This window comes from Ovis canadensis, chromosome X, assembly GCF_042477335.2.
Source record: "Ovis canadensis isolate MfBH-ARS-UI-01 breed Bighorn chromosome X, ARS-UI_OviCan_v2, whole genome shotgun sequence".
Lineage (NCBI taxonomy): Eukaryota > Metazoa > Chordata > Mammalia > Artiodactyla > Bovidae > Ovis > Ovis canadensis.
Window position 1 is genome coordinate 5411531 of NC_091727.1, and position 14481 is coordinate 5426011.

The 14481-nt window shown below is 50.1% G+C and overlaps 1 protein-coding gene across 6 annotated transcripts in view; it reads right to left on the minus strand.

Annotated features, from left to right (window-relative positions):
• The window catches only part of PNPLA4 (patatin like phospholipase domain containing 4), a 125032-nt gene that overhangs the window by 104178 nt on the left and 6373 nt on the right, over positions 1-14481 (minus strand). For 4 of the 6 annotated variants that reach the window (XM_070289702.1, XM_070289699.1, XM_070289701.1 and 1 more), the window contains exon 4: positions 12955-13090. In XM_070289702.1, the coding sequence (XP_070145803.1) occupies positions 12955-13090 (136 nt within the window). Of the gene's footprint in view, positions 1-12954; positions 13091-13277; positions 13710-14481 lie in introns of those variants that run through there. The other 2 variants (XM_070289703.1, XM_070289704.1) reach the window with 1 other exon arrangement.

Sequence of the window (14481 nt, forward strand, 5' to 3'; positions counted from 1 at the left end):
GTATTTGTTCTGTCACAGTTTATTCAGGCTACTGATTTGTGTATCAAACTGTGGTTAGTAGGAAAATTGGCTTTCGACAGACAGGAACTAAGCAGCTTTTCTTCCTGACTGCAAGCAAATAGGATTTTCTAAGGAGGGAGGTAGTTAATGAGATATGAAACACTGTGGCTAAACGGGGCTCTTTTACTGTCTCAAACTCACCGGCCCTCAGTGAAATTTTTCTTAATAAATCTCGAAATGTCTAGGGCCGGGGGTGGGTGGGGGGTCCTCAAGCGGGGCTGTCTGAGCCCTCCAACGGATATTTAGCCATACCTTGGGGATGCTCTTTGGTTGGGAGCACCGGCACAGAAGGTAGGAGCCTAGTGTTCCTTCCCCGTCACTTAGTCCAGCACCGCAAGAATTAACGCATGTGTCGGACTTCCCTGGGGGTCCAGCGGCTGAGACTCTTGTGCTCCCAGTACAGGCAGCCTTGGATCCATCCCTGGTCAGGGAACTAGACACCACACACCGCAGCTTAGTGCTCACAGGCCTCAACTGACAAGCTTGCGTGTTGCAGCAAAAAGCAAAGATCCCGTGCGCCACAAGTACGAACTGATAGTCAAAAAAAAAAAAAAAAAAAAAGAAGAGGAAAGAATTACATGGATGTTAAACCACTAATTCGGCTTTTGTTTCCCTGAGCTTCCCTGGTACCTCAGTGGTAAAGAATCCAGTTGCAATGTAAGGAGACACAGGAGACTCGGGTTCAGTCCGTGGGTTGGGAAGATCCCCTGGAGGAGGGCATGGCAACCCACTCCAGGATTCTTGCTGGGGCATTTCCCACAGACAGAGGGGCCTGGTGGGCTACAGTCCTTGGGATCGCACACAGCCACACACAGCTGGGCAAATGAGCACACACACACGCACCCGAAGTACACCATGATAAGAATAAACATTAGTAACTTCCTTTACGACCGGATAAACCACGGCCAAGTGTGCATTCCACACACGTTAGGACGAGCTCTTCTCGTTTTTCATTGCACAGGAAAGAGGTGTTTAGAAAATGATGTAGCCCGGCCTCCTTGGAGAATAAATTCTCAACAAGTCTCATTTGTGCCTAAAGTTGACTGTGGCGTTTGATGAGAATCTGGCTGTTTATTCAGAGCCTGCTGGTGTACTTGAAATTCAAAGACAGGCTCAAATTTATCTTCCCCAGTCTTTCCAACGTAATGACCAATCTTAAATTCAGTCCTTATTTCACCTTCGAAAGGCTCAATATGAGCTGTCCCTGAGGAAAAACATGCTCACTGTGTGCAGGGAAATTGAGGACATCGTAGTGATGGAGATGGGGTTCTTCTTTCCGAGAGGGACACCATTCTGCATGGACGCCCTCCTGGGTGTGTGTGTATCAGAGTGCCTCCGTGGATGTCGAAGGACCATCTCAGCGCATACACACGGTGGGCGAGCTTTAAACGCAGATTCAACAGTTTGTACCAATTTAGACAGGTGCCAAAGCTCTATCCTCTGCTGTCGCTGTTGTTTAGCTCCTGAGTCATGTCCAACTCTCTCTGACCCCTATGGACGGTAGGTAACCTGCCAGGCTCCTCTGTCCATGGGATTCTCCAGGCAAGAATACTGCAGTGGGTTGCCATTTCGTTCTCCAGGGGGATCTTCCCAACGTAGGGATCAAACCCTCCTCTCCCGTGTCTCTTGTAATTGGCAGATTCTTTACCAGCTGAACCACCAGGGAAGCCCCATCCCTCTGCGGCATGGTTAATTTCAAAATCATTTCTGCTCAGTTGTGGGGGTGATACATGACTTTTTAAAATCTTTTTCTCTTATTGAGATACAGCTGATTTACTATGCTTTTTTTGGTTTGTTTGGAGTATAATTGCTTTGCATGGTTGTGTTAAGTGTCTGCTGTACAAAAGCCGGTGAATCAGCCATACGTATAACCTCCCCTCTCGAGCCTCCCTCCCATCTCCCCATCCCATCCCTTTAGGTCATCACAGAGCACACAGCTGAGCTCCCTGTGCTGGGAAACCATAAACAAGACGAAAAGACAGCCCTCTGAATGGGAGAAAATATTTGCAACAAAGCAGGAATTTCCAAAATGTACAAGCAGCTCATACAGCTCAATAAAAGAAAATTTAAAAAAACAAAAAATGCTTGGAAGACCTAAACAGACATTTCTCCAAAAATAAAAAAAAAAGATATATGGACAGCCAACAAACACACGACTTGGTTTTAAAAAAAGGATTTACTTCTCTGCGTATCCTTTGCTGAAGGCTAATATTACAATACGTTTGGATTTCCTGATTGTATGTTTCCTTTTGAAGAAAAATAGGCCAGAATAAAACCTGGAGCATAAAAGGCATGAAATGAGGTGAACGCATTCAGACATTTGGGGGGACACTACACAAAGGGGCCCACAGATAAAGGAATTCCCAAGGACCCATGATGGCAGATCAAACCAGTCAATCTTGAGGGAGATTGACCCTGGATATTCACTGGAAGGACCTTTGCTGAAGCTCCAGTATTTTGGTCATCTGATGTGAACAGACGACTCATTGGAAAAGTCCCTGATGCTGGGAAAGATTGACGACAGAAGGAGGAGGGCATCGGAGAATGAGATGGGTGGACGGCATCCCTGGTGCAATGGCCGTGAACGTGGGCAAAGTCCAGGAGACGGTGAGGGACAGGGAGGCCTGGTGTGCTGCAGTCCATGGGGTCACCAAGAGTCAGACACAACTGGGTGACTGAACAAGCAAATAAACAAAGAACCCATGACAAGTATTCGCCTCTGTGCCTGGGTCCCCCAGGGTTTCCCTAGCGGCTCAGGTGGTAAAGCATCCGCCTGCAATGCAGGAGACCGGGGTTCGGTCCCTGGTTTGGAAAGATCCCCTGGAGAAGGGCATGGCAACTCGCTCCAGTATTCCTGCCTGGAGAATCCCAGGAACAGAGGAGCCTGGCTGGCTACAGTCCATAGGGGTGGGGGTCACAAAGAGTCGGACCCGACTGAGCACAAGTGGGTCTCCTTGTAGGGTCTCCCCAGCGCTGGGGTCGTGGGGTGGGATGGGGGTCAGCTGCACCCCCGGGCTCTGCAGGGCACTGCCTTCCTGGGAGCGCCTCCTCTGCTGTGCCCTGTGTTGGCGAGGGCCTGGCACTCTCAGACCTCTGATGGCAGAGCCCCCAGTGCTGTCTGAAAGGCCTTCTCCCGTGCTCTGGGACCACAGGGCCTGGCTTCAGTCTAGACCGCTGAATGACCGTCACCTGACCCTGTCAGCAGAAGGTTCCCCGGCCAGATGGCCATGCCCTTCCTGTTCCATCCTAAACAGGCAGTCTCCTTCTTTCCAGGACGCCCAGGCTGAGAGCATTCCAAACCTTTAAGTTCTCCTTCCGTTTTGCGGAACAATTCCATCTTGAAGTCTCTTCCCTCTTCTCGTCTCTCACTCTAAGCAGCCAAGAGAAACCAGGTTGCTCTTTCCACGCTGTGCTTGGAAACTGCCCCCAAACACCCAACATGACAACTAGCGAGCTGTAGCCTCCACAAAACACAGGAGGACACGCACATGATTCTTCTTGGTCAGCTCATGACAAGGATGACCTTTCCTCCGCCGTCTGCTTAAGATTTCTGGGTTTCCAGGGACTCTGCTGGCGGTCCAGTGGTTAAGGGTCCGCCTTGCAATGCCAGGGACGTGGGTTCGATCCTTGGTAGGGGAATTAGGATCCTGTTTGTGAAGACTAGGCGCAGGGACTACTGATACCACGTGCTCCGGACCAGACACAGCACAGCTAGGGAGCCTGTGGACTGCGAAGAAACATCCCACGTGATGCAATGCAAAGTTCCCAAGGGCTGCAACTAAGATCAGATGCAGCCAAATAAAGTAACTAACAACAACAAAAATTCCTCACTTCTGTCTGTGACCTCATCCACACGGCCTGCACTCTCCAGGTTTCTCTAAGAAGACGGAGGCTCTCTCCCCGGTTTCTTGTTTTCTTTCCGAGTCCTCACCAGAACCCCCTGTGGCAGTGCAGTCTTTTGCTAACCTGTGCCTCTAAACTTACTGAGCCTCTTCCTGGTCGTTAACTCAGTTACAGAGCCACTTGAGCTATTCGTTACAGAGCCTTCTTGCCTCTCAATGCCAGTCCCCTGTTCTAGTCTGTTCAGGCTGCTACAACAAAATCCCACAGATGGGGAGGCTTAGGAAACGACAGTTTACCTGGCACAGCTGTAGAATCTCGGCAGTACGAGCCTCCGTGTCTGCCGGGAACCCACTTCTACATCCTCAACTGCTGCTAGTGGTGAGGGGCGCTCTCGGGGGTCTCCTTCATAAGTGCACTCATCCTATTTGCGTCAGCTCCATCCTCATGACCTCAGCACTTTCCAAAGACCCCCAGCCTCCAGACACCATCATAATGGGGGTTAAGACTTCGACACGGGAATTTGGGAGGGATACATTCAGACCACGGCAGTAAGTTCCATCGCCAGGGACATACGATGCCAAATACCACGGAAATCCAATCCCAGATAAAATGAGTCTTTGGACCACATAACTTTCAAAGGAGGTTCTGAGAGGGGTTTCCCTGGTGGTCCAGTGGCTAACACACTGTGCTGCCAATGCAGGGAGCCCAGGTTCGATCCCTGGTCAGGTGACTAGATGCCACATGCTGCAGCTAAAGATCCCTGGTGCCCCAACTGAAACCCAACGCAGTCCGATACTTTTTTTATCCAACCAGTCCACTCTGAAGGAGATCACCCCTGGGACTTCTTTGGAGGGAATGATGCTGAAGCTGAAACTCCAGTACTTTGGCCACCTCATGCGAAGAGTTGACTCATTGGAAAAGACTCTGATGCTGGGAGGCATTGGAGGCAGGAGAAGGGGACGACAGAGGATGAGATGGCTGGATGGCATCACTGACTCCATGGACGTGAGTCTGAGTGAACTCTGGGAGTTGGTGATCAGACAGGGAGGCCTGGCGTGCTGCGATTCATGGGGTCGCAAAGAGTCAGACACGACTGAGCAACTGAACTGAACTGAACTGAGAAAAGAATCAACTATCGTTGCAGTTCAGATGAAAGAAAAATATTTCCATGCCACCACAAATGAAGCTGATATAATTTAAGTGTGAGTCATCACACACAAGTGCGTGGATGAATGTGCACCGGGCCAATGGTGAGAGGGCTAAAATTCAGATGCCTAAAGGCAGCAAGACCCAGCAGTAATCATCCACGTCTCAAGACTTTACAGATGGAGGTGAGCCACCCCGCTGTCACCAGTGGTAAAGAGCTCACCTGCCAATGCAGGAGACACAAGAGATGCAGGTTCGATCCCTGGGTCAGGGAGATTCCCTGGAGGAGGAAACGGCAACCCATTCCAGTATTCTTGCCTGGAGAATCCCATGGAGGGAGGAGCCTGGAGGGCTATAGTCCACGGGGACGCAAAGAGCTGGACGACTGAGGCAACTTGGTGTGCATGTGAGCACTCTGCTCATGAACAAAGATAGGAGTAAAAGAATGTTTCAGTTCAGTTCAGTTCGGTTCAGTCGCTCAGTCGTGTCCGACTCTTTGCGACCCCATGAATCGCAGCACGCCAGGCCTCGCTGTCCATCACCAACTCCCGGAGTACCCTCAGACTTACGTCCATCGAGTCAGTGATGCCATCCAGCCATCTCATCCTCTGTCGTCCCCTTCTCCTGCCTCCAATGCCTCCCAGCATCAGAGTCTTTTCTAATGCGTCAACTCTTTGCATGAGGTGGCCAAAGTATTTGAGTTTCAATTCTATCAAGTCAGTGAAATAAAATAAAATAAAAGCTGGGGCTTTAATTTCATGATAGACTCACACAGGAGTGCGGAGCAGTGATGTGTACGGCTTATCCTATTTCTTCATTATTTACTAAACATTAACTGTAATTAGGGCTGCCCTTGTGGCTCAGCTGGTAAAGAATCCGCCTGCAATGCGGGAGAGCTGGGTTCGATCCCTGGGTTGGGAAGATCCCCTGGAGAAGGGAAAGGCTACCCACTCCAGTATTCTGGCCTGGAGAATCCCATAGACTGTACAGTTCATGGGGTCGCAGAGAGTCGGATACGACTGAGCGACTTTCACTTTCCCAACTGTAATCATCAAGCCTACAGGACTTGACTGTCTCAAGCACACCTCTAACGTGATTTTTTTCAATTTCCTCTCCAAGGCAGGGGTTCCCACCCTGCGGGCAGCAGGCCAATACCTCCCCTCAGATCAGCAGTGGTGACAGATTAGAAATAAAGTGCACAATAAATCAATGCATTTACATCATCCCGAAACCATCGCCCCAACCAGGCTGTGAGAACCTCGTCTTCCACGAAAACTGGTCCCCATTGCCAAAAAGTTTGGGAACTGCTGCTGCATGGTAACACTGATGAGCTTATGCCCATTTCACAGTTGAGAAAACGGAGGCTCAAACAGAATGAGCCTCGGAGGCCACCGTCGGGGAATGACAGATCTAAACGGGAATGCCAGGAGATGCACAGAAAACAGCGGATTATCCAAGATGGCGTAACGAGACACTCTGAGACACAGGGCTTCTACTTGGGTTCTCAGTACACACACGGACACCCTATCTGTAACAAAACGGCCGCAGTTGAATGCTGGGTAATGAAGAACCTGGCTTTTAAAAGAGAAAAGAAATTGGTAGTAATTAAGAGAATAGATAAGCCATCGATAAAAACCACCGATATTCAGTACTCTCCCACATATTCCCATCCTTGACATGCCCGGCCTCCGCTTTTAATCCTCGTTCCTCTCGGACACCTACAGACTTCCCAGGTCAGAGACGGGAAACCCGGAGCTGAGGGCTCAGAGCCGGGCGCGCAAAGCTCCCAGCTGACGCCAGCTGCACAGTGTGGGCTGCCTCTCCTCCTGGCTTCTAGAGAGTGGAGCCCCCCAGTGTCTGCCTAAGGAGGTAGGGGGATAGTAGGAGGCTTTATTCTCCCCCCCCCACCCCCACACTGATGGAGGCATCAGAACCACCACCCCAGGACTCCCCGGCTGCTCCAGTGGGTAAGAGTCCGCCTGCCACTGCAGGGGGTTCTGTCCCTGGTCTCAGACGACCCTATACATGCCACGAAGCCCGTGTGCCACAACTCCCGAAGCCCACCCTCTACAGCCCACACGCCACAACGTCTGAGCCTGCACCCCACACCCGGAGAAGCCACCGCAATGAAAAGCCCAGGCACCACGGTGAGAGAAGGCCCTGCTCGCTGCAACCAGAGAAAGCCTGGATTACAGCAACGAGGACCCGGCACAGCCGGGTCAATAAAAACAGATTGGAAAGGTGTTCCCTGGCGGCTCAGCTGGGAAAGAATCTGCCTGCACAGCAGGAGACCCCAGTTCGATTCCTGGGTGGGGAAGATTCACTGGAGAAGGGAAAGGCCACCCACTTCAGTATTCTTGGGCTTGCTTCCCTGGTGGCTCAGCTGGTAAAGAATCCGCCTGCAATGCGGGAGACCTGGGTTCAATCCCTGGGTTAGGAAGATCCCCTGGAGAAGGGAAAAGTGACCCACACCAGTATTCTGGCCTGGAGAATTCCAAGGACTGTATCGTCCATGGGGTCGCAAAGAGTCAGACACAATGGAGCGACCTTCCGTTTCACTTTTCACTTTAGATTTAAAAAAGGAAGAAAGAACAACTATCTCAGACAGTGGTTCCCACTGGCCTCATTCATCAGAACACAGCATGTCACCACTGAGAGGGGGAGTGTTTATTTTATTTTCCCATTATCATGCGTTTTTCTTCTTCCCTCCTGTAAGCTTCACCAATCTTGCTCTTTGAACTACATGCTCATGTATATTCCAGGCATATATTTCATACATGATTATCGCCACCATCTGCTGTCAAGGAACTAGCCACCTATTTTTTCTTTTGCGTTTCTGCGAAAGGTTAGAGCATTCTACTCAGCATTTAATGTGCCTCTCGTATAACCTAGGATACATGTTAATTATTCAATTATTCTCCTTACAAGGTATTACGCATTTGTGTCAACTGTTTCTCTTCCGTTCAATGAACTCAAGTAATTACGCTAGTTCTCTGAGTAGTTATTATCCAAAACAAAGCAAATCAGAAGAAGAAGAAAAAAAAAAGTCCAGTTTACGTACTGCCACAGTTTGCTATCCTGGAGAAGGAAATGGCAACCCACTCCAGCATCTTGGCTTGGGAAGTCCCACGGACAGAGGAGCCTGGCAGGGTATAGTCCGTGGGGTCGCAAAGAGTCGGACACGACTGAGCGACTAAACCGCCACCACGGTAGACTGCTGCTGCTTTAACAAGCGACTGCAAACCGAAAGTCTAAATGCAAGACAAACGGACGATCCTAGGATATGGAGCGTGGGACCCAAAATAGGCTGGATCCACCTGAGCAGAAGGATTCAGGTGACGGCAGGGCCTTCCTTCTCGGGGGCTCCTGGGGAGGCGGGGTTTCCTGCTCATTCAGATCTTGGTAAAGTGTGCAGTTCCAGCAGCTGTGGGACTCTGGTCCCTCAGCATCACCGGCTGGCCCAAGGGGTGCACACCCTCTGTGACCTCCTTATGCTAAGTCTCCTGCATGTCAGAATCTGCAAGCGTCTCTTATTTCTAAACCCACACATGCTTAGCTGGGGTCTGCCCACCTAACCCAGCACCATCTCCCCCTCCCCACTGAGACCCCCACATTCATCCTGTCTACACAATCCCCTCTGCCAAGCGAGATTCTGGGTTCACAGCTCCTGGGGGGTACAGTGTGGACATTTTGGTGGGGGGAACGTTAGTCACACTCCCACACGATAGGAATTAAGAGGGTGATTTTATCGAGCGTTGGTGGAGGGGGAGCATGGTGGCCAAGCAGAATGTTAGACACCTGGACTCCTGAGGGGCCTCTAAAGTAGCTCCCTTATTTTGTCCACATCACTGAACGTGCAGGATGCGGCTTCTTCCTGCTTTCAGCAGGTGCCACCGCAGTTCATTGACTTACTAACTCATATTCATTCACAGAACACACACTGATGGAGATGGCACAGTGTCAGGGCTGGGCACTTAGTAGGGGACAGAAGACAGCAGTCCCTGACCCTCCGTGGAGCTTACACTCTAGTGAGGGAAGACAGACAAAAACTAAGCTACACAGAGCAGTAACAAATGTGTGCCGAACAGTGGTCAGCAAGCCCCAGGGATATAGAAAGCATCCAGACCACCTGACCTGCCTCCGGAGAAACCTGTCTGTAGGTCAGGAAGCAACAGTTAGAACTGGACATGGAACAACAGACTGGTTCCAAACAGGAAAAGGAGTACATCAAGGCTGTATATTGTCACCCTGCTTATTTAACTTACATGCAGAGCACATCATGAGAAACGCTGGGCTTGAGGAAGCACAGGCTGGAATCAGGATTGCCAGGAGAAATATCAATAACCTCAGATATGCAGATGACACCACCCCATGGCAGAAAGCGAAGAAGAACTAAAGGTGAAAAGTGAAAGAAGAGAGTGAAAAGTTGGCTTAAAACTCAACATTCAGAAAATGAAGATCATGGCATCCGGTCCCATCACTTCATGGCAAATAGATGCGGAAACAATGGAAACAGTGACAGACTTTATTTGGGGGGGGGGGGGGGGAATCACTGCAGATGGTGACTGCAGCCATGAAATTAAAAGATACTTACTCCTTGGAAGAAAAGTTATGCCCAACCTAGACAACATATGAAAAAGCACAGAAATTACTTTGCCAACAAATGTCCATCTAGGCAAGGCTATGGTTTTTCCAGTGGTCATGTATGGAGGTGAGAGTTGGACTACAAACAAAGCTGAGCGCCAAAGGATTGATGCTTCTGAACTGTGGTGTTGGAGAAGACTCTTGAGAGTCCCTTGGACTGCAAGGAGATCCAACCAGTCCATCCTACAGGAAATCAGTCCTGGGTTTTCATTGGAAGGACTGATGCTGAAGCTGAAACTCCAATCCTTTGGCCACCTGATGCAAAGAACTGACTCACTGGAAAAGACCCTGATGCTGGGAAAGACTGAAGGTGGGAGGAGAAGGGGACAACAGATGAGATGGTTGGATGGCATCATTGACTTGATGGAATGAGTTTGAGCAAGCTCTGGGAGTTGGTGATGGACAGGGAGGCCTGGCGTGCTGCAGTCCATGGGGTCACGGAGAGTTAGACACGACTGAACCGAGCTGAACTGATAGAAAATATCAGGTATTCTGTAGATAGAGTAGCCAGGCACAGACTCAATGAAAAGGTAGAAACTATGAGCAGAATTCCTGTTTGTTTGTTTGTTTTTTAATATATATATATATATATATTTTGGTGGCCCCAGTGCATAGCATGTGGGACTTTAGTCCCCACCCAGGGATGGAACCTGGGTCCCCTGAAGTGCAAACATGGAGTCTTAACTGCTGCAGTCCTTTGTTCACAATCTTGTTCCCTTACGAATAAGAAGAGGTGTTCTGACGCACTGCCAGCCTGATGTCTCTGTGTTGGTGTTGACAATTTGTGACAACTCAGGCATGGATTTACCAGCTTCCCCCTTTCTAGTCTTTAAGTCTACACAAGCTTAACAATTACATTATAGAAAAATATTTTCTTAAGAGAGGTTGAATATCAGTGTATGAATGAGACAGGAGTAATTGGTACAAAGAGTGAAAATATTCTAATCTCTTAAGTCACAGAGTAATTTCACTTGTCAGCTCAACACTTCATTAGGTATTTCAAATCATATTCAAATGTAAAATTCAAACAGGGAGATTCGATAGTTAAAAAAACAACAATGCATTTACCATTACATTCAGGAGGAACTTTTAGCTCTCACGCTCAATCCATCACCTGTTGCCGTCTGCACACCATGCTCTCCATCACCCGAGGCTGGCTACATTTCCCACAGAAAGATAAAGTGTGAGTCCCTCAGTCATGTCCAACTCTTTGCAAACCCCGAAGACTGCAGCCCACCAGGCTCCTCTGCCCGTGGGGATTCTCCACTCAAGAATACTGGAGTGGGTAGCCACGCCCTTCTTGAGGGGATCTACCTGACCCAGGGATCAAGCCCAAGTCTCCCGCATTGCAGGCAGATTCTTTACCATGTGTACCACAAGGGAAGCCCCACAACACCCACAGAAGGAAAATAAAAATCGGCTGGCGTTTCTAAGAGCCGTGCATCCTTGCACGTTAGTCACTCGTTCACCCCGACTCTACAACCCCATGGATTGTAGTCCAGCAGGCTCCTCTGTCCATGAGATCCTCCAGGCAAGAACACTGGAGAGGGTTGCCATTTCCTTCTCCAGGGGGTTTTCCCGACCCAGGGATCGAACCCAGGTCTCCTGCATGGCAGGTGGATTCTTCACCAACTGAGCCGTCTGAGCTCCTAGGGAAGCCCTAGTGTGTCCTTGCCAATTTAAAATATTTCATGTATCCCCTTACCAATGCATTGCTCTTTGCAAGTCCGCTGAAACAGCTCCCAGAGATCATGAATTCTCAACCAGCTTCCACATGTGTGTGGACAGAAAGGCGTCAATGCCAAACGGAAGAAATGAAAGGGAACTTTCGGTTGAAAATGTTAAGAGACCTGGATTCCCACTGGCAATCGGTACACCCTGGGGCGTGTCACATAAAATCCTTCCGCCCCTTTCTTCTGTTAAAAGAGCAACAGAAGGGGCCGAAGTCTCGCCTGTCCTGCCTGATGCACAGAAGGCGTGTGGAAGCACTGAACACAGTAGTCCCCGCACACAGCCTTACGCGACCTGCAGAGCATTAACGTGCCACAGTGTAAAGAACAGCGATCGGTGCTCAAGTTCACGCACAGAGCAAATGGGGCCACGCTGAACATCACAGAAGACACCGGGCGCGGCCCCAGGCCTCTGGGAGCCGCCTGCTGCGCTGTGGCCTCGGGGACACTGAGACCCGTCCATCAGACGCAGGACTGATGCAACACCCATTATCTATGAGGCCCGAGATGCAAAGCTGGATTTAGAGCAGGGGTTCACAACCTCCGGGGTCTAATGCCTGAGGGCCTGAGGCAGAACTGATGCAATAATAATAGAAATAGAGTGGGCGATAAATGTAATGAGTAATGAATAAATGAATCATTCCCCAAAATCCTCCCGCACTTTTTCCCCGTCCATGGAAAAATTGTCCTCAGTAATACAAACGAACTTACAGAACAGAAAGAGACTCACAGACTTCTAGAGGACAAACTTATGGTTGGCTAAGGCGGTGAGGGTGCAGGATGGGGGGATGGATAGTTGCAGAGTCTGGGATGGACATGGACACACTGCTGTGTTTAACGTGGAGAACCAGCAAGGACCTGCTGTCCAGCACAGGGAACTCTGCTCAATCCTCTGTAATAACCTTATGGTTCCCAGGGGGGAAGGATGGGGAAGGGACAGTCAGGGAGTCTGGGATGGACATGGACATACTGCTGTGTTTAACACGGAGACCCAGCAAGGACCTGCTGTCCAGCACAGGGAACTCTGCTCAGTGTCACGTGGCAGCCTGGATGGGAGGGGGCTTTGGGGGAGAATGTGCTGTGCTTAGTAGCTCAGTTCTGTGTGACTCTCTGTGACCCTATGGACTGTAGCCCACCAGGCTCCTCTATCTGTGGGATTCTCCAGGCAACAATACTGGAGTGGGTCGTCATGCCCTCCACCAGGGGATCTTCCCAACCCAGGGATCGAACCCAGGTCTCCAGCAATGCAGGTGGATTCTTTACCAGCTGAGCCACAAGGATACACGTATATGTGTGGCTGAGTTCCTTTGCTGTCTACCTGCAACTGTCCCAACATTGTTTATTTATTAACTATACCTCAATATAAAATAAAAAGTATTTAAGGGAAAGAAAAAAAAGTGGTCCATGAAACCCACCCCTGGCACCCGGAACGTTGGGGACTCCTGTTTTAAAGGCCCTGCACGCTCACTGTGATCACCATGCACACCAGTGCTGGCTGGCCTTCTGCACCGTGGGACACGGCCGCCTTTACCTGGACGAGGTCCTCCCTGGACGGAAAGCTGGAGGCCAGGCAGTTCCGCCCAGTCCTGCTGTTGGTGATGGAGACGTGCAGGCGGCCGTGGGCCAGCTCGTGCGCGTTGGCAGGGAGAATTGACTCCACTCCGCTCCTGGAGGAGAGAAAGGGAGCGGCCTGCAGGACTGCACCCCCTCGGGCCTGTGAGCCTCGAAGCTGCCACCACCGGAAACCCATGAGAGTCCAGATAGTGAGAGGGATGCCAGAGGCTTAGCAGCTGCACAATCTCACACGTCCAAAGCCAAAAAAAAAGATAGAAAATAAAAGCAGTGGAGCAAAGCCCCGCCCGTGTGTTGTGGATAGGACAAGGCAGCCAAGATCGGCGGGAGGAGGAGGTCACTATTTATACGGGGCACTGGGGTCAGGTGGGCTCCTTGGTTACAGCAGGAAGCAGCTCATAAGTGTGCAGGGTGACGGCCATCGTGGAGGACAGCCATTCCGCTTCATGAAGCTGGCAGGTGGAGCCCCTCTGGCCTAAAGATGAGGAGGTCACGGGGGCAGAGACAAGCGAGGAGACGAGGCTGGGTGCCCGGGTAGCCAGGACTGGTCCGGCCGGGGGATGTGCAGAGAGCAAAAGAACTTCCATCTTGAGGGGCCTGACCATCCACCGCACAGTTCCTTTTTGATGACTGGTCGCCTCGTAAACATCCGAGGAGTGACGATGCTGACCGAGCTCACTAGGGTTCATCCACAGCATCCTGGTTACACACGCTCTGCAGAGAAACGTACTATATACACACTCTGTTGCTCAGTCATGTCCGACTCTTTGGGACCCCATGGACTGTAGCCCACCAGGCTCCTCTGTTCATGGGATTCTCCAGGCACAAATACTGGAGTGGGTTGCCATGGCCTTCTCCAGGGGAATCTTTCCGAATTGAACCCGAGTCTCCTGTGTATCCTGCATTGGCAGATGGATTCTTGGCCACTGTGCCACCTGGGAATATATATATATTCCCACCTGGAATCAAGATTGCTGGGAGAAATATCAATAACTTCAGATACGCAGATGACACCACCCTTAGGGCAGAAAGTGAAGAACCAAAGAACCTCTTGATGAACGTGAAAGAAGAGAGTGAAAAAGTTGGCTTAAAACTCAACATTCGGAACTGAGATCATGGCATCTGGTCCCAACACTTCTTGGCAAATAGATGAGGAAATAGTCACAAACTTTATTTTGGGGGGCTCCAAAATCACTGCAGATGGTGACTGCAGCCATGAAATTAAAAGACACTTGCTCCTTGGAAGAAAAGCTATAACCCATCTAGACAGCATATTAAAATACAGAGATATTACTTTGCCAACAAAGGTCTCTCTAGTCAAAGCTATGGTTTTTCTTTCTGGTAGTCATGTTTGGATGTGAGAGTTGGACTATAAACAAAGCTGAGCATCAGAGAATTCATGCTTTGGTGGTGCTGAACTGTGGTGTTGGAGAAGACTCTTGAAAGTCCTTTAGACTGCAAGGAGATCCAACCAGTCTATCCTAAA